At 37.6% G+C, this 18,345-nt stretch overlaps 1 protein-coding gene across 1 annotated transcript in view; it reads left to right on the top strand.

The window, feature by feature from the left end:
- The window catches only part of IPCEF1 (interaction protein for cytohesin exchange factors 1), a 160,831-nt gene that overhangs the window by 95,314 nt on the left and 47,172 nt on the right, over positions 1-18,345 (top strand). The window contains exons 6-7 of the mRNA XM_057739945.1: positions 11,858-11,931; positions 13,361-13,432. Coding sequence (XP_057595928.1) covers positions 11,858-11,931; positions 13,361-13,432 — 146 coding nt within the window. The remainder of the gene's footprint in view (positions 1-11,857; positions 11,932-13,360; positions 13,433-18,345) is intronic.

Here is an 18,345-nt window from a genome sequence, read left to right as displayed (position 1 = left end):
CAGTGGCCTTAAAAAACACATTCGATCAAATAAACGTAATAGATATCAACAGAACATTCCATCCAAAATCAGCAGAATACACATTCTTTTCAAGTGTGATCTATCCTTTGTCCAGGATAGATCACATGCTAAGCCACAAAACAAATTTCAATAAATTTAAAAAGATTGAAATTATTTCAAATATTTTTTATGATCACAATGGTATGAAACTAGAAATCAATTACAAGAATAAAACTGGAAAAAACATAAACACATGGAGACTAAACAACATGCTACTAAAAAAAACCTCAATGGGTTAATGAAGAAATCAAAGAGGAAATCAGAAAATACCTTGAGACAAATAAAAATAGAAACACAACTTTTCAAAAATCTATGGGATGCAGCAAAAGCAGTTCTAAGATGTTTTTAGGGCTGTAGGCCTACCTCAAAACAGGAAAAATCTCAAATGAACAACCTAACTTTCCATCTAAAGGAATTAGAAAAAGGACAAATAAAACCCAAAGTCAGAGGAAAGAAAGAAGAAATAATAAAGATTAGAGAGGAAATAGAGACTAAAAAAAACAGTAGAAAAGATCAATGAAAAAACTAAGTTGTATTTTTAAAAGATATTGATAAAATTGATAAACCTTTAGCCAGACTCATGAAGGAAAAAAAAAGGAGTGGGCTCAAATAAAATTAGAAATGAGAGAGGAGAAGTTACAACCAATGTCATAGAAATAAATCATAAGTGAATACCACAAACAGCTATATGCCAACAAACTGGACAATCTAGAAGAAATGATTAATTCCTAGAAACATATAATCTTCCAAGATTGAATTAGGAAGGAATAGAAAATCTGAATAGACTGATTCCTGGTATTGAAATTAAATCAGTAATCAAAAAATTCCCAACAAACAAAACTCCAGGACCAGATGGCTTCACAGTGGAATTCTGCCAAACATTTAAAGAAGAGTTAATCCTTCTCAAACTATTCCAAAAAATTGAAGTGGAGGGAATACTTCCTAACTCATTCTACAAGGCCAACAGTACCCTGATACCAAAACCAGACAAAGACACTGCAAAAAAAGAAAATTATAGGCCATTAGAATTTAGTCACAACTGTTTCAAAGCGACATGAGAATGGGCAGCTCTGCTTAGAGTTTAGATTTTGCTTGTTTCCAACATACTGGGAGTTTCAGGGCAGAAATGAGCAACCACGGATTTATATGGAGAACTGGAGTTTTGCAAATCTCCTAATTCTGATATTCATTGCGTAACTTTGCTTAAATGTATTTAAAGTAATTCCAAGAGTGTCAAATCCATATTCACGCATAAATGCAAAAGCATATTACAAAGAAATCTATATTTTGTTTTCTAAACTAATTTTTTCCTTGAATTTAAGATTCTATTCATTTAAAAACCTATATTTTATTTAGTAACAGGATTTTTTGGAAAATGTTACAATGAAAATACATATAGATTTAAGGTGCTTCTTGATTTCAGAATTACTGAAATGTAAAAAATGAGATTTCTTAGAATCAAGGAAATAGGATTCCACTGAGAATAGAGAAATAATTATACTCTTTATTTTTAACCATGAAATGCATAATAATTTCCTATATTATACTTCATTTGCTTCTGGTTTGGTCTTCTTTGACCTGCTTAGCCTCTGGAATGTGTATATCAGTTATTTTTCTAGGTCTGCCCTTCTGTCTTTCTAACATATGTAGATCCTTAAGAAGTGATTTTGTCTATTTTGCAAGGTTTTGTAGTATGAAAAAGCCAAATTTTCTTGATGGCAATGAACACTTATTTTGTATTTAGATATTAAAACTTGACATGCTATTTTAATTAATTTTAAAAAATATGTCTGAGTGTGGCAAATTCTGTGTAAAATGTTTTTGACTCTAAAATGCCTGTAGTCCAAAATTGAAGCAAATAAGAAATGTTAACCTAATTTTATGTCTAAAGTTTGAACAAATCATATTGAGTCATCAACGGAATCATCAGAGACCTCATGTTTTACCTTCTTTTAAGTCTTACTGATAGCCAAACAGGAGGGATTTCATTCATTGTTTTTTACTCCCCCAAATTTTCATGCACCTCATGTTTTAAAAAACAGCTTTATTGAAATATATTTTACATATCATATAAGTACCCTATTCAGATTTACAATTCAGTAATTTCTGGTAAATTTATTGAGTGATGAGCCATCATAATAAATCAGTTTTAAATAATTTTCATCATATCAATAAAATCCTTTATGCCTGTTTACAGTCAATCTCCATTCTTACCCCCCACTCCAGGCAACCACTCTTGTACTTTCTGTCTCTGTAGATTTGCCTTTTCTGTACATTTTATATAAAGGAGTCATACAGTATTATGTGTTTTCTTGTGTCTGTCTTTTACTTAGCATTATGTTTTCAAGATTCTTCCATGTTTTGGCATGCGTTAGTTGTTCACTAAATAACATTCCATTATATGAATATACCACACTATTTATTTACCTCTTGGTAGATATTTAGATTGTTTCCAGTTTTTGGCTGTTATGAATAGTGCTGCTATAAATATTTGCATGCAAATCTTTGCATGGGCATATACTTTCATTTCTCTTGGGTAGATACCTAGGAATGGGATTGCTGGGTTGTATGGTAATTATACGTTTATATTTTTTAGAAACTGCCAAACATTTTTCCAAAGTGGCTTCTGCATCTCATTTTAACACTTTATTGTCAGAGGAAAAAGACCATGTTTCTGTCATTCATTCACTCATAAAACTCATTTCTTTATTTCGCATGTGTTGAACACCTACCTTGTCCCAAGAGTTAATGACTTAACCATAAACATAAAATTGTTTCCTTCAAAGTGCTCACCGTCTGTTGGAGAACCAGAGGAATAGCTAGATAACTAAATATAGTATGAGAGGTATGATTAAGCAAAGCCCACTGCTGGGGTTGGGGTGCAAAGAAGAGGGCACCAATTCCAGGCTTGGAGGAGCAGGGAAAAGTTTTGGAGAAGGTCACGCCTAAGTTGATTCATGGAGACATATCTAGGGCAGTGAGGGAGGAAGGGTATTAAAAGTCTAGGAGCAGAAGGCATCCTGCCCTGCTTGCAGTCAGAACCCCTTTAGCCAAATCAACTTTACTTTTCTCCATAGCATTTATTGCCTACAGTTTGCTATGTAATTTCTGTGTTCATGTGTTGAGCTATTGTCGCTTTTTTTCTTGAGAGTAGAGATCTCTGTCTGTTTTGTCCAATAATAAAGCCCAAATATCTGACACAGTGCCTGACAAAAAGAAAAGGTACTCAATAAATATTCATTGAATAAATGAATGTATAACACTAACAGTTTTGATAACCGTGTGTATTTAATGCTGCCTAACACCAACAGCAGATGAAACTTCACTGAGTTGCACAAAGTCAGAGTTGCTGGGAAAAGTGGTTGGATGGATACGTAAGGAGAAACACCTTTAATATTGTAGAACATCACATCGCAAAATGAAAAACAGTGTCTTATTTTAGAATTTAAGACTAGATTTGGTAAGGCAAGTTTGCAAAGTGACCAAAGGATGGTTTGACACTTCTGGTAAGAGAACAAGATTTTTATTACATTACGATCCAGAGAGAAAATTGCAGGTACCAATGCAGAACTTTCAAGTAACTTTGCAGAAAGTTGGGAATGATTGAAGAGGAAGGATGCCACTTGAGAAAGTTATTTTAGTTAATACAATAAGGAACAAGGGATCTGAGGGGGTGGGAGGAGGGAAAGGAGGAGGAAGAGGAAAAAACTGTCATTTCCTTAGGATTTTCCCACTGTGATTGTCATTTTTGAGGCATTTTTTGCAAGTCAAATAAGCAAAGACAATTTTTGACACAGTTATTTGTGATTTTGAATACAGCTTGAATGTCAAGTACAATGAAAAATGCCTTTGTTCATAAAGGGAAGATTACTGGGGAAATACTAAGACATCTTTTACTCATATTTATTTAGGCCTTTATTTGAAGAAATTTCAGCCATTTCCATTTTTCAGGGAACAAATCCACCCAAATAAAGATTTACAAATTATCTTTTACATAGATCTGTATTCAGTTTTTTGTAGATTGACTTTTGTGTTGTTATCATTTAAGATGGGTTTCTTGTACTGAAAACAAGTTTTCTAGAGACTGATAATGCTATACATTGGGTATCAATTGTAATTCAGGTCAATGGAAATTTTTTTTTTTCTGTTTTAACTTTTGTTTACTTTTGGTTAAAAAAAAGGTAGGAAATGAAATTGTATGATGGTGAGTCAAAAATTATCTGCACTCTGGCTGTCGAATTTATTATAATTAACTTTTAGAAAAGCAAATACCTCATTTTTCAACATAATCTCCTTGCCTTTCAGTACACTTTGTCCATCTGTCAACAAGTTTTCGTATTCCCTCATTAAAAAATGTTTTAGGCTGAGCTGCGAGCCATGAATGCACCGCTGTCTTCACTTCTTCATCAGAAGTGAATCTTCATCTTCGTAGGCCTGCTTTCAGGGGACCCAACAGGTGAAAGTCTGATGGAGCAAGATCAGGACCATAGGACGGATGCTTTAACACCTCCAAACGAAGTTTTTGCAGAGTGTCGACAGTGTGGGCAGAAGTGTGTGGGCGTGCATTATCGTTGAAGATCACAACGCCCTTGGATAGCAGTCCTCCGCGTTTTAGCAGAAGTTTAGGCTTCCCTACAAACTTTTCAAAACCTAAGTCTGTCATGGATTATTTCATATGCAGAGCCATGTCTGATTTGCAAATGATTTGCCACATAATCCACTGTCACTTGTCTATTTGACAGAATCATTTCATGTGTACGCTCAATATTGTCATCAGCTGTGGACGTGCACGGGCATCTGGCTCCTTCTTGATGGCTAACACTTGTGTGACCTTCCTTGAACTTCTCTATCCATCCATATACACTTCTTCTTGACAAAACACTTTCTCCATACTGCGCACAAAGTCTTTGATAAATAACGGCACCAGGTACACCCTCAGACCACAAAAAACGAATTGCTGCACACTGCTCTTCTTTCATGCAAATCACAACCAGGGCATTCATTTTTGCTTGCACCACAGTTACAAATGAACTGATATAACATGCTCACACCTGCACAGCAGTGACTGGGGAGACAGTAGCCTTGAACGGGAAGCTCTGATAAGACAGTGTGGCCAATAGAAGTTGGATGTTTCTTTTTTTTTAAAATTTTTATTTATTGGCTGCATTTGGTCTTTGTTGCTGTAATGAGGGCTTTCTCTAGTTGTGGTGAGCAGGGGCTACTCTTCGTTGTGGTGTGCGGGCTTCTTATTGCAGTGGCTTCTCTTGTTGCACAGTATGGTCTCTAGGAGTGTGGGCCTCAGTAGTTGCAGCATGTGGGCTCAGTAGTTGTGGCTCGCAGGCTCTAGAGCCCGGGCTTAGTAGTTGTGGTGCACAGGCTTAGATGCTCCATGGCTTGTGGGATCTTCCCAGACCAGGGATTGAACCTGTGTCCCCTGCATTGGCAGGTGGATTCTTAACCACTGTGCCACCAGGGAAACCCCAGAAGTTTTAACATAACTGGAGTGTGGATAATTTTTGACTCACCCTTGTATTATTTTTTTTTTTTTTTTTTTTATTATTATTATTTTATTTTATTTTTTGGGGGGTACACCAGGTTCAATCAACTGTTTTTATACACATATCCCCATATTCCCTCCCTTCCTTGACGCCCCCCCCTCGAGTCTCCCCCACCCTCCCTGCCCCAGTCCTCTAAGGCATCTTCCATCCTCGAGTTGGACTCCCTTTGTTATACAACAACTTCCCACTGACTATTTTACAGTTGGTAGTATATATATGTCTGTACTACTCTCCCGCTTCTTCTCAGTTTCCCCTTCACCCCCCGCCCCCTCCCATACCTCGAGTTCTCCAGTCCATTCCCTGTATCTGCTTCCCTGTTCTTGTCACTGAGTTCATCAGTACCATTTTTAGATTCCGTATATGTGAGTTAGCATACAATATTTGTCTTTCTCTTTCTGACTTACTTCACTCTGTATGACAGATTGTAGTTCTATCCACCTCATTACATATAGCTCCATCTCATCCCTTTTTAGAGCTGAGTAATATTCCATTGTATATATATGCCACATCTTCTGTATCCATTCATTTGTTGATGGGCATTTAGGTTGCTTCCATGTCCTGGCTATTGTAAAGAGTGCTGCAATAAACATTATGGTACAAGTTTCTTTTGGGATTATGGTTTTCTTTGGGTATATGCCCAGGAGTGGGATGACTGGATCATATGGTAGTTCTATTTGTAGTTTTTTAAGGAACCTCCAAATTGTTTTCCTGTAAGTTGGTACACCCTTGTATTATTAAGCAGGGCTTGATCATGAAGGATCTTTTATACTCTGCTAAGGTATTTAGAGTTTATCTAAGAGCAATTGGGAACCATGCAGGATTTTAATGAAAGAAGTTAATGGAGTGAAGATTTGCTGTGATTGTGATTTGGACACTAAATCAGAGAAAAGGACAGAACTACATAAAGGGATAATGGTTTAGAAGACTTTTTCAGTAATTCATGTGAAAGTTAATGGTGATCTGAAGGAGGCGGTGAATAAGGAATGCTTTGAAGAGCTGTGGTAGATGCAGCAATGACACAACTTAGTGGTTACTTCTACTCAGGATGCTGAGAAGGAGATTGAAGTATCAAAAATGTCATCCATATTTCCTTTTTTTTTTTTTGGACGACTGGATAGAAAGTGATACCATTCACTGAAGAGGATAACACAGGAGAAAGAGGAGCAGGCACTTCATGCAATAAGATAATGAGTTTGGTCTTGGATTTGCCACTCTTGGGGAGATTCTTAGTTTGTGCTGCTACATTGCAAAATACTATAGTCTGGGTGGCTTAAACAACAAATATTTGTTCCTCCCAGTTCTGGAGGCTAGGAAATCCAAAATCAAGTTCTGGCAGATTCCATGTCTGATGAGGGACTTCTTTCTGGTTGGTAGGCAGCTGCTTTCTTGCCATAGGCAGGGAGGAGAGGGGGAATCACTGGGCTCTTCCTCTTCTTATAAGGGCACTAATTCCATCATAGGGACTTTGCCCTTATACTTCATCTAAACCTAGTTACCTCCCAAAGGCCCCACCTCCAAATATCACCATATTAGGGTTTAGGGCTTCAACATATGAATTTGGGATGGGGGACACAAATATTGGGTTTAGGGAACACCCATTGCATAGGTACAGTAGGCAGTTGGATCTTGGGATGGAAGCGCCAAGGTTGAAATGAGCTTGAGCTATAGGTTTTGGATATGTGTGTACAGTGGTTATATGTGCAATCATGGGAGTGTGTATGATCCCCTCTGGAGAGTATTGGAATGAGAAGAGAGTAGATCTGTGGTTAAAAATCTGGGGAATACTGACATTTAAGAAACGGAGGAAGAAGACCTTATGAAAGGAAGCAAGGAGTAGATAGAGGAGAAGGGGGGGAAGCAGGAAGGAGTTGTCAGAAGAGCAAGATAAGAGGCATTTCAAGAGGGAGGGAATGGGATGTAGTGTCAGTTCCTAGAGTTCAATTAAGTGAGGGCTAAAACGGGTAGATGGGATTTAGCAACATGAAAGTCATTGGGGTTCATGGTAACTACCCCTTCTGTGGAACAGTGGGTGTAGAAATGAATGAGGGGAGGAAGTAGAAACAAATGGTGAATGTAAATTGTTTTATTCTTTCTAAAATAATTACGGGCATTTACATTAAAATGCCCTAGCCGAACACAGGGGTTTTTTTATTGAGGTAAAATTCACACGAGATTATCCATTCCTTAATGAACAATTCAGTGGTGTTTGGTGCACTGACAGTGTTGTGCAACCACCTTCTCTCTCTCGTTTCAAAACATTTTCATCAACCCAAAGGAAAACTCTTCCCCATTAAGCAGTTGTTCCCTATTCCCTACTCCCTCCCAGCCCCTGGCAACCATTAATCTGTGTTCTGTTTCTATGGATTTACCTATTCTGGGAATTTTATATAAATGAAATCATGCAATATGTGATGTTTTGTGTCTAGCTTCTAGCATTATTATTCAAAATAATGTTCTCAAGGTTCATCTACATTAGAGTATGCATCAGTACTTCATTCGTTTTTATGGCTGAATAATATTCCATTGTATGGATAGATCACCATTTGCTTATCTGTTCCTCTCTTGGTGTGCACTTGGACTGTTTCCACCTTTTGACTATCATGAATAATGCTGCTGTGAACGTGCATGGACATGTATTTATTTGAGTACCTGTTTTTAACTTCTTTTGGGTACCTATCTAAGAGTGGAATTGCTGGAGCCTAACAGATTTTTTAAAACTATACTTTTGGGGGGGTGGAGGAAGGATGGATTGGGAAATTAGGATTGGCAGATGCAAACTATTATCTATAGAATGCATAAACAACAAGATCCTACTGTATAGCATAGGGAACTATATTCAATATCCTGTGGTAAACAGTAATGGAAAAGTGTGAAAAAAAATAACAATATATATGTATAACTGAATCACTTTGCTGTATAGCAGAAATTAACATGACATTGTAAATCAACTATACTTCAGTAAAATAAATTTAAAAACTATACTTTTATATACTGCTGAGAGTTCACAAGAAGCATTGTGCACTGTAGAAAAAGCTGACTTACCCAGTCTCTTTTCAAGTACTTTACATTCTCCTTGAGATAGGATTGGTGAAGCCACCATCCAGTAATTAAATAGCCCATCAAAAGATAAGTTGAGTGAAAAGACATGTTTAGTATTTAAAGAAAGAAATGCCCTTTCAAATTGAGTTCTGAGTTTTATAAGAAGAAAGCACTTCAAATGAAGAGTTTGGATAAGTTGTTTCATGTAGGACAGAAAAGACAGGACAGGCCTGGGGTTGGAAGTGTCACAGTTTAATTTTTCCAAAGAAAGAGTGCAAGTTGCACCCTAGTTGGTGATAAGGGAAATAAACACAGATGAAGATGTGAACTATGAGCACCCATGGTGCTGATTTCATAGCTAACTGACTAAAAATTGATTGTATTTTTGTTTTTAGCTCTTTATTGGAATATAATTGCTTTACTCTCTTGTACCAGTTTTCGAGGTACACCAAAGTAAATCAGCTGTATTTATACATCTATCCCTATATTCCCTCCCTCCTGCGACTCCTTCCCACCCTCCCCATCCCAGCCCTCTAAAGCATCACCCATCATCGAGTTGATCTCCCTTTGTTATATAGCAACTTCCCACTAGCTATCTATTTTACAGTTGGTAGTGTATATATGTTTATGCTATTCTCTCACTTCATCCCAACTTCCCCTTCATCCCCCACCCCCCCCAACCCCATGTCCTCCAGTCCGTTCTCTTCATCTGCATCCTTGTTCTTGCCCTGTCACTGGGTTCATCACTACCATTTTTTTTAGGTTCCATATATATGTTAGCATATGGTATTTGTTGTTTTTTTTTTTTCTGGCTTACTTCACTCTGTATGACAGACTCTAGGTCTATCCACCTCATTACATTTAGCTCCATTTCATTCCTTTTTATGGCTGAGGAATATTCCATTGTATATATGTGCCACACCTTCTTTATCCATTCATCTGTTGATGGGCATTTAGGTTGCTTCCATGTCCTGGATATTGTAAATTGTGCTGCAATGAACATTATGGTACATGTTTCTTTTTGGGTTATGGTTTTCTCTGGGTATATGCCCAGGACTGGGATTACTGGATCATATGGTAGTTCCATTTTTAGCTTTTTAATGAATCACCAAACTGTTTTCCATCATGGCTGTACCAACTTATATTCCCACCAACAGTGCAGGAGAGTTCCCTTTTCGCCACACCCTCTCCAACATTTATTGTCTATAGATTTTGTGATGATGGCCATTCTGACTGGTGTGAGGTGATACCTCATTGTGGCTTTTACTTGCATTTCTCTAATGATTGGTGATGTTGAGCATCTTTTCATATGTTTGTTGGCCATCTGCATGTCTTCTTTGGAGAAATGTCTATTTAGGTCCTCCGCCCATTTGTGGATTGGGTTACTTGCTTTTTTGGTATTAAGCTGCAGGAGCTGCTTGTATATTTTGGAGATTAATCCTTTGTCCATTGCTTCATTGGCAAGTATTTTCTCCCATTCTGAGGGTTGTCTTCTTGTCTTGTTTATGGTTTCTTTCGCTGTACCAAAGCTTTTAAGTTTCATTAGGTCCCATTTGTTTATTCTTGATCTTATTTCCATTATTCTAGGATGTGGGTCAAAAAGGATCTTGCTTTGATGTATGTCATAGAGTGTTCTGCCTATGTTTTCCTTTAGGAGTTTGATAGTGTCTGGCCTTACGTTTAGGTCTTTAATCCATTTTGAGTTTATTTTTGATTGTATTTTCAAAACGAATTCTACTCATCTCCCAATAACCTGACACTTTTTTTCTTTTGTTGGAGTTGAAGATCGTGATAGCTTCTTTCTTCCTTTCTTTTTTTTACAAATTTATTTATTTATTTATTATTGGGCATTGCGTCTTTGTTGCGTAGGCTTTCTCTAGTTGCAGTGAGTACTCTTCATTGCAGTGCACAGACTTTTTGCTGTGGCTTCTCTTGTTGTGGAGCACAGGATCTAGGCACACGGGCTCAGTAGTTTTGGCATGCAAGCTCCAGAGCATAGGCTCAGTGGCTGTGGCTCATGAACTTAGTTGTTCTGCGGCATGTGGGATCTTCCCGGACCAGGGATTGAACCTGTATCCCCTGCATTGGCAGGCAGATTCTTAACCACTGCACCACTAGGGAAGTCCCATAACCTGACTCTTTTATGTTTAATCTTGTGGATTGTATTTCTCCATTCAGGGACAGCAATGTAGATGGGAGATTTGAGTTCTATCTATGACAAGCAATCTAGCCTCCTTGTGGGTCAGTTAAATTTTATTCATAAAGTAAGGATTAAGAAATTTTTAGAGGTGGAACAATGATTACATATCCTATAAAATTTTTGGTGTTTTAAAGTGGCATTCGTGCTATGCCCTTAAAAGTGTTGTTTTCCTCTGCAGTTTTTTCTATAGAAAAAACTCCTAGGAATTGATTATGGAACTGAGATTTTTCTAAGACATGGCTCTGTGATTTAGCCCCCAAGGAACTTCCTAAACACTTGCGAGAGGAAATAATGTTTGTTGAGTATCCATTAAGTGTTTTATTTGTCAGAGCTCATTTAAGTCCTATAACAACCAGTAAGTGGTAGATCCATGATATGAACCTCAATTTACTGATTCCGAAGTCAGGCCTCTGTTCACCATATAATAGCGTGCAAATTAGGTTCCTTCTTATGTGCTTGTGGCTCGTGAGAGAAGTAGTATGAGAAAGATGCTGAGGATGGCTATGGGCTCAGAAGGAAGTGGAAATCTGATAGGTTAGCTCTGATGTTTCCTAGGAAGATGAGAAGTTGTCGGAGAGGTCCTACTTGTGCTGCACATTGGCTGTCCCTAAACATTGCCATATTACTTCTCGGGGAAAGATTCTGGATGATTTATCAGAAGCATATTAATTCCTCTTTTAAATGTGTATCTAGGTGATGACCTGGGTGGGGAATATTGGGGGGAATCAAAAGGGAGGGGATATGGAGATATATGTATAAATATAGCTGATTCACTTTGTTGTACAGCAGAAACTAGCACAACAGTGTAAAGCAATTTTACCCCAATAAAGATCTGGGGAAAAAATGTGCATCTAGGTTAAGTCCAATGCTGATGCAGAGAGGTATCTTTTGATCCTCCTCCACTTCACTTACCCTATCTCTATTCAACATATATGATTTCAATAAATGAACTGCTAGAATTGACACTTTTATTCATATTTGTGGTATGTATTTGTTTCAGGCAGAGAAAGCTGATGGATTTGTCAAGCTGCCTGATTTCTCTGTAGAGAGGGCATCTGAATGCAAGAAAAAGCAGTAAGTTGTCTATCATATTCTACAAAATATGGAGCCAAGATAACGCCTTTTTATAATGTTCCTCAGGTGATATGGTGATTTGGAAGTTAATGATGGTAACATTCTAATGTCTGAGAATTTTGACTTTATGAGTTGGTACCTCAAACGAGGCTTTTAACCTCTTGTTTTCTGGAATTTCATTTTGTGAAGCAGATGGATTTTAAAACCCCACAGAGCCCTGGCAGGGCATGTCGTTAATGACAGTGTCTGTGATCCAGTGAGAAACAAGCTGCCATCCAGGACTGGCAGTGTGATCAGATGTCAAGGTTATGTCCTTGTAAAGGGAATGACTGGTTAAATAGGACTCACGAGAGCTGCAGATAAGATACAAGACCAGTTTCTTTTTCTTAGTTCATGAAATTGTCAGTAGCATCCTTGAAATTAAATTCTCTGATATGAATTCTCTGATATACCCCCTGATATAATCGAAGCCCAAAAGATTTGAGAGCGGACAGGAGCCAAGAGTCACCAGCCCATGGCTCTAGGCCAGCTATCCAGGCTCCCCGTCCAGTGCTCGTCCCATGATAGGATCCAGCATATGTGTCCTCGTCACCTTTTACTTATTCTTTATTCAGCTTTTGACATCTTTTCCTGTTTGATTAGAAAGGTGCAATTCCCTATTGACCTATGCTCCTAGGAGCAGCAATTGATTAGTTTTTTTTAAATGTATAAACTGGTGTTAGCTTTAAGTCTTTGCCATTCTAATATAGCTGCACATCTCTAGTGATACGTGAGATTGTGTAGATTCTTGTGGTTTTGACCAAACAGGTCACTTATAAAAACTCTGGCCCATACTGCAGGACTTCCTGTCTAAATGGTAAAGGGGAAATACTTTGTTATTTTCAATATTCTCTACTTTTCTTTTAAACTAAAAACCTGCCTTATATTTTTCCTTTGCTAATAGATGATAGCTTGGAAAAGGTTTTTGGTATGTTGTCACAATGTAGAAGTTCTATCCTTGGTTGATTCTTGTAAATACAGTTATTGTATATGTTTGATTGAATTTGAATAAATACTTTGCTTGAAGGAATTGATCTGAGTATTTTGATGTGACATGTCTATCACTTTATACTTTAATTTATTGTCTATATATAGCAAAACAGTTAGCAAATGAAAATAAAAAATATATCTGTATGTTTTAAATAGAAACTATTGACCAGCCATGACTCAGTCCTGATGTGGATGTCCTGACATGATTAATTAATCCTCTGCTTTCTACATGAAATAGAGATTAGACAATAGGTATTTAATGTAATTAAAATTTTTTTCTAAATTAACAAAGAAAGCAGATGAACTTACCATACTTATAATTGACTGTTCTACTGTTGACTACATTGTTGACTACGCTAATTTCTAATTTCTCCTATGTCTGTGCTTTTCCCCCTTCAAGTGCTTTTAAGATCAGCCATCCACAGATCAAGACCTTTTATTTCGCAGCTGAGAATGTGCAGGAAATGAACCTGTAAGTAGAGAGAAATCACTAAATCTGATCTTCATGGGAGTAGATTACTTTGGTCAGGAGTCCGAACTTTAAGCATCTGTGCATATGCATTATTGTTTTATTTATTTCTTCTGCTTTAAGGATCAATCTCCTTAGCAGTTATAAAGTCTTCTTGCTTTCTTTTCTAGTATTTGAAAACATTTTGGAGAACCACACAGATCAAAATGGCTATTTTAGGAAGAAGTAATAAGTTTCTTATGAGGGAACCACTGAGTTGAAAGGAATAGACAGAAGACATTAAAAGAAAATGTGAATGTGAGAATCAGCATCACAGGGAGAAAGACTTGAAAGAATTGTGTAACCGATCTCACAACTTTCAGAATTCTACATGAAAAATATCTCTGCAGCATTTTACATGTGCTGTGTGATTACATGAGGAGTCATGATAATCATCTCTCCATGTTCTATCCTGAACATTTTGCAAAATGTCTTTGTTTAGAGTACCTCTCATATAAAAATGTATATGCCTAACTCTGTTTCCTGTTTGCTCAGTTTAAGTAAGTGGAATGTACTGGCAGAGTATTACCTGCCTTACAACATTCCCTGCTGGCTTAGATTACAGTGTGATCCCAATGGCTGTTATTTGGGTGAGGCTATATATATTTAAGGTTCTTGAGGCATCAGAGGGCATTCTATTTAACGTAAGTCCTATTTTCAGAATTCTCAGTGTCTCTTATTACTTTCACTTAATTAATTAAAAATATGTGTGTGGAATATCTACTATGAGCTCCCTTGTAGTAGATCCTAGACACTAGAACTGAAGGATACAGACATAATCCCTCCATTCATAGAGCTTATGGTTTAATCTATTTTTATCTATTGATATTTTTATATCTAATTATATATTTATATCTATATATATCTATTAATTTATTTAGACAAAGTGATTTTCTTTTCTGTCTGCTCTGTGTAATTTCTCTTTGGCCTCTTGCTCTAGAAACTTAAAGAAAAAAAAGCTACTTTTCAGTAAACATGCATGAGCAAGAGTACACATACACACACACAGAGTGCCTTACCCCATATCCCCAGGGAGCCCTTTCTCACTAGAAGCAGTCTCATCTGTTCCCTGCATTTCTCTCTCCACCACACACCTTCAGATGAGGGCAGAATGGCTCTTTACCAGAGAATGTTAGGAAACCCTGTGTTAAAAATAACAAAGCTAGCTATTGACAATGGAGGCTTCCAAACATGTCTTTTATCTACTTGGCGGAAGAGAGAAGTTGTTTCTATCCTGTTTTTAGTTTTTAGCTTCCCCCACTGGCTTTCTCAAACATCTCAGAAAAATAAGAGCAGATACACAAAGAGGAGAAGATAAAAAACGTCGTAGTCGAAGCTCTTTATTTCTCTTTTTATTTGCACTGGTGACTCTAAATCCTATTGATTAGCAAGGTCTAGGTGTGTGTAAAACTTAATGTCTTGCCCAGTGGTCCTGGGAGCCATATGGTACTGAGTGTTAGTCTGGAGCTGAGCCATCCATCAATCCCAAGTGGTCCTTTCTAAGCTTTAATGATGGTGAAACAGGGATGCCCGTCAGCAACCTCTCCCCACCTCCATAGGCTCCAAACAACCTCTTGTATCTCCAGCTTTTTTCCTGTCTACATCCTTCCTGCTCATCCTCAGGGCTAGTTCTTTCAAAGTCATTCTATTCTTTCTGACAGGCGGAGAGTAAAAGACTGAGTTTACCAGAAAAACAATAACTGAAAAGTGTTTTGTTACCTAGAGAATTTCTCTACCTAACGGCGAAACAAGTTTTTTTTTTTGTTTGTTTTTTTATAAATTTATTTATTTACTTATCCATTTATCTATTTATTTGCTGCATTGGGTCCCCTCTGCTGCACATGGGCCTTCTCCAGCCGCTGCAAGCAGGGGGCTACTCTTCACTGTGGTGCGCCGGCCCCCCATTGTGGTGGCCCCACCGTTGCAGAACAGAGGCTCCAGGCACGTGGGCCTCAGCAGCTGTGGCACATGGGCTCAATAGTTGTGGCACACGGGCTCAGCCGCTCCATGGCACGCAGTATCCTCCTGGGGCAGGGATCGAACCCATGCCCCCACATTGGCAGGCAGACTCCCAACCACTGCACCACCCAGGAAGTCCAAAACAAGTTTTAAACCAGTAAAATTGTGAGACCCTTACAAGATTATCTTACTCTGTTCTATTTCAGGCAGACTTGCTCTCTAAATCACACACCAGAGTTATTTAGCTCCCTGCCCACCTGCTATTCCAGTTTTTGTTTAGATTTTTGGTTCATTTATCTTCACTTTTCATGTTCTCTCTTTGCAGAGATCTATCTAATGGCAAGTACAGTTGTATGAGTATTACCTACACACTCTGCCTATTTGACTGTTAAAACCAAAGCATTTCATACTTATCAAAGCCAAGATTCCTATGGCCTATCCTGGCTGTGAAGATCTGTTACTGTTACTTGAAATTATTTCAGTATTGAACTTCCCTGGTGGTGCAGTGGTTAAGAATCCCCCTGCCAATGCAGGGAACACGGGTTCGAACTCTGGCCCAGGAAGATCCCACATGCTGTGGAGCAACTAAGCCTGTGCACCACAACTACTGAGCCTGCGCTCTAGAGCCCATGAGCCACAACTATTGAGCCCATGTGCTGCAACTACTGATGCCTGTGCGTCTAGAGCCTGTGCTCTGCAACAAGAGAAGGCACCGCAGAGAGGCCTGCGCACTGCAACGAGGAGCAGCCCCTGCTCGCTGCAACTAGAGAAAGCCCTTGCACCGCAACAAAGACCCAATGCAGCCAAAAATTAAACAAATACATTTATTTAAAAAATTACTTCAGTATTTGTTTATCTTTCCAGCTTACAAACAAGATGTAAATTGAAATTTGAATGTGAGGGGTCCTGACCCTGTATTTTTGAATTTCTCAGTGACTTTGATACTCAAAAATTGTCCATCTGGCCACTCATAAGTAAATGGCCCATTTTGTCTGTGCCTGAATGTATCATTTTTTCATTTATAATATCGTTATTAAGCTTTATTATTCTGAAGATGATTTTTCTAATAGCCAACAATGCAGAATTCCTTTGGGCCTGCAAGTTAACTTCCTCTCTCTTCCACAAGACTAGACAGAGGATGTTTAAAGATTTGTTCTGCGATAGCTCTTGAAGAGCTTCCTTTCTTACTGATGAGGCCTGTTTAAGCCAGGACATAATGCATCTGGGTATTTTGAATGAGATGCAGAGGTGCTAGGGAGGCAGGGAGTGGTATTTGGAGAGATGGATCCTGTTTTACAAGTTTGCCTCCTTGGGAAACTGCCTTTTTGGGTGGTGACATTTCAGTCAGCAATGATGAAAGAAAAGGTAATTAAGTTTAATAGAAACACCATGTGTGAGGGACCCTCGATTTACAAGTATAGGGGTGAGTAATTAAGGGTAATGTAAGGGTTGGTTTCTAAACAAAGACTGGTGGTAGCTGCCTTTTTCAGATGGTGTTCGTGGGAAGAATGTTCTCGTTTTGTATACCGGTTTCTTAACACTTGTGCTTCTTCAACACACACATTCACATCAAGTTAACATACAACAAACTCCCAGGAAACATCTGTCATCTTCTTTTATGTAAATATAAGTCTTTTTGTGCCTCCATCTATTTAGCCACAAATAGAAAGTTTGCTACTGCCTGGATGTTTCAAAGAAAGTGCTCAGCAAAGGAGGCACTCTAACCCCGTGGGTTCTAGAAAGAAAACAAACAAGATTCTGAACAATCACTAGTTTTTCCCAGCAAGTAACTGATGAGTTTTGCATAAGGGCGGAGAGGAATTTTTTTTTTTACTGTTAATACTCTTCTGCTGTGTTTCTGGAAAGGAACTTAGAAATGTCTTTTCTTATTTCAGATATTCTTGATTCATCTATTTTTTGTCTTGTTATGTTAAAGAAGAATTTTGTCTGTTTCACTATGAGATGCTTTTTTGGGGGGGAGGTTCAGCTTATACAATTATGAATAAACTAGGAATTAGTGAGCCACTAAGTGCATTGTGCTTTGCCTGATCAGTTTTTTAAAATGTGCTTTTAAGTGTTTCTTTTAGTTGAGTAATGCACAAAACATATTCTTATAAAAAATCATGTAATACGTAAGTATGTAAAGTGAAAACCTTCCCGTTCCCCCAAATTTACCTTCCAGTTCTACTTCTTTCCCTAAGATTAAGCCACTTTTCACAATATGACTATATCCTTTATGAGGCTTTTCTTTGCATACCAAGTCATGTATAGTACATATGCAAATATCTGGTTTTAAAAAGCACATTGAATCAGGGTGAACACTTTGTTTTGTACTTGCTTTTTTTCACTTAATAGTATGTTAGGATTTTTCCAGGTCATTACAAGGTACACCCACTCCCATCTCAGTCTTTTTATTAGCTTCTTTATAACATGGTACTGTTGGAATTGGTACTGTATTTATCCATTTTCCTGTTAACGGACAATTATATGGTACCAGTTTTTTCTTTTTGCCATTGCAAGCCTTATTGAATTAATATTCTTCCACATTTATCTATGTATATGAAGGTGTGTTTTGTAGGATAGATATTTATAATTAGGATTATTGGGGAAGGGGTGAATATTTATATTTTGAGTAGTATCATCGAATTACCTGCTTAATATTGGTTGTTTCAATTTTTCATGGTCAGTTCAACAAAGGATGAAAATGTTTTTCCTAAAATCTAATAGAAATCAGACATGTTTAAAATTTTTGCCAGTCTAGTAGTGAAAAATATTTTCCTGTGTTTGAATATGCATTTCCCAAAATGCTATTGAGGCTGAGAATTTTTCCATTTATTTATTAATCATTTTTTTTTTGGTCCTTTTCTCTTTCTTTGTTTTGTTTATTTTTCCACTGAGTCTCCATGAGCATTTCTCTA

This window comes from Hippopotamus amphibius, chromosome 6 (assembly GCF_030028045.1).
Source record: "Hippopotamus amphibius kiboko isolate mHipAmp2 chromosome 6, mHipAmp2.hap2, whole genome shotgun sequence".
Taxonomy (NCBI): Eukaryota; Metazoa; Chordata; class Mammalia; order Artiodactyla; family Hippopotamidae; genus Hippopotamus; species Hippopotamus amphibius.
This window is presented reverse-complemented; position numbering and strand designations above follow the sequence as displayed.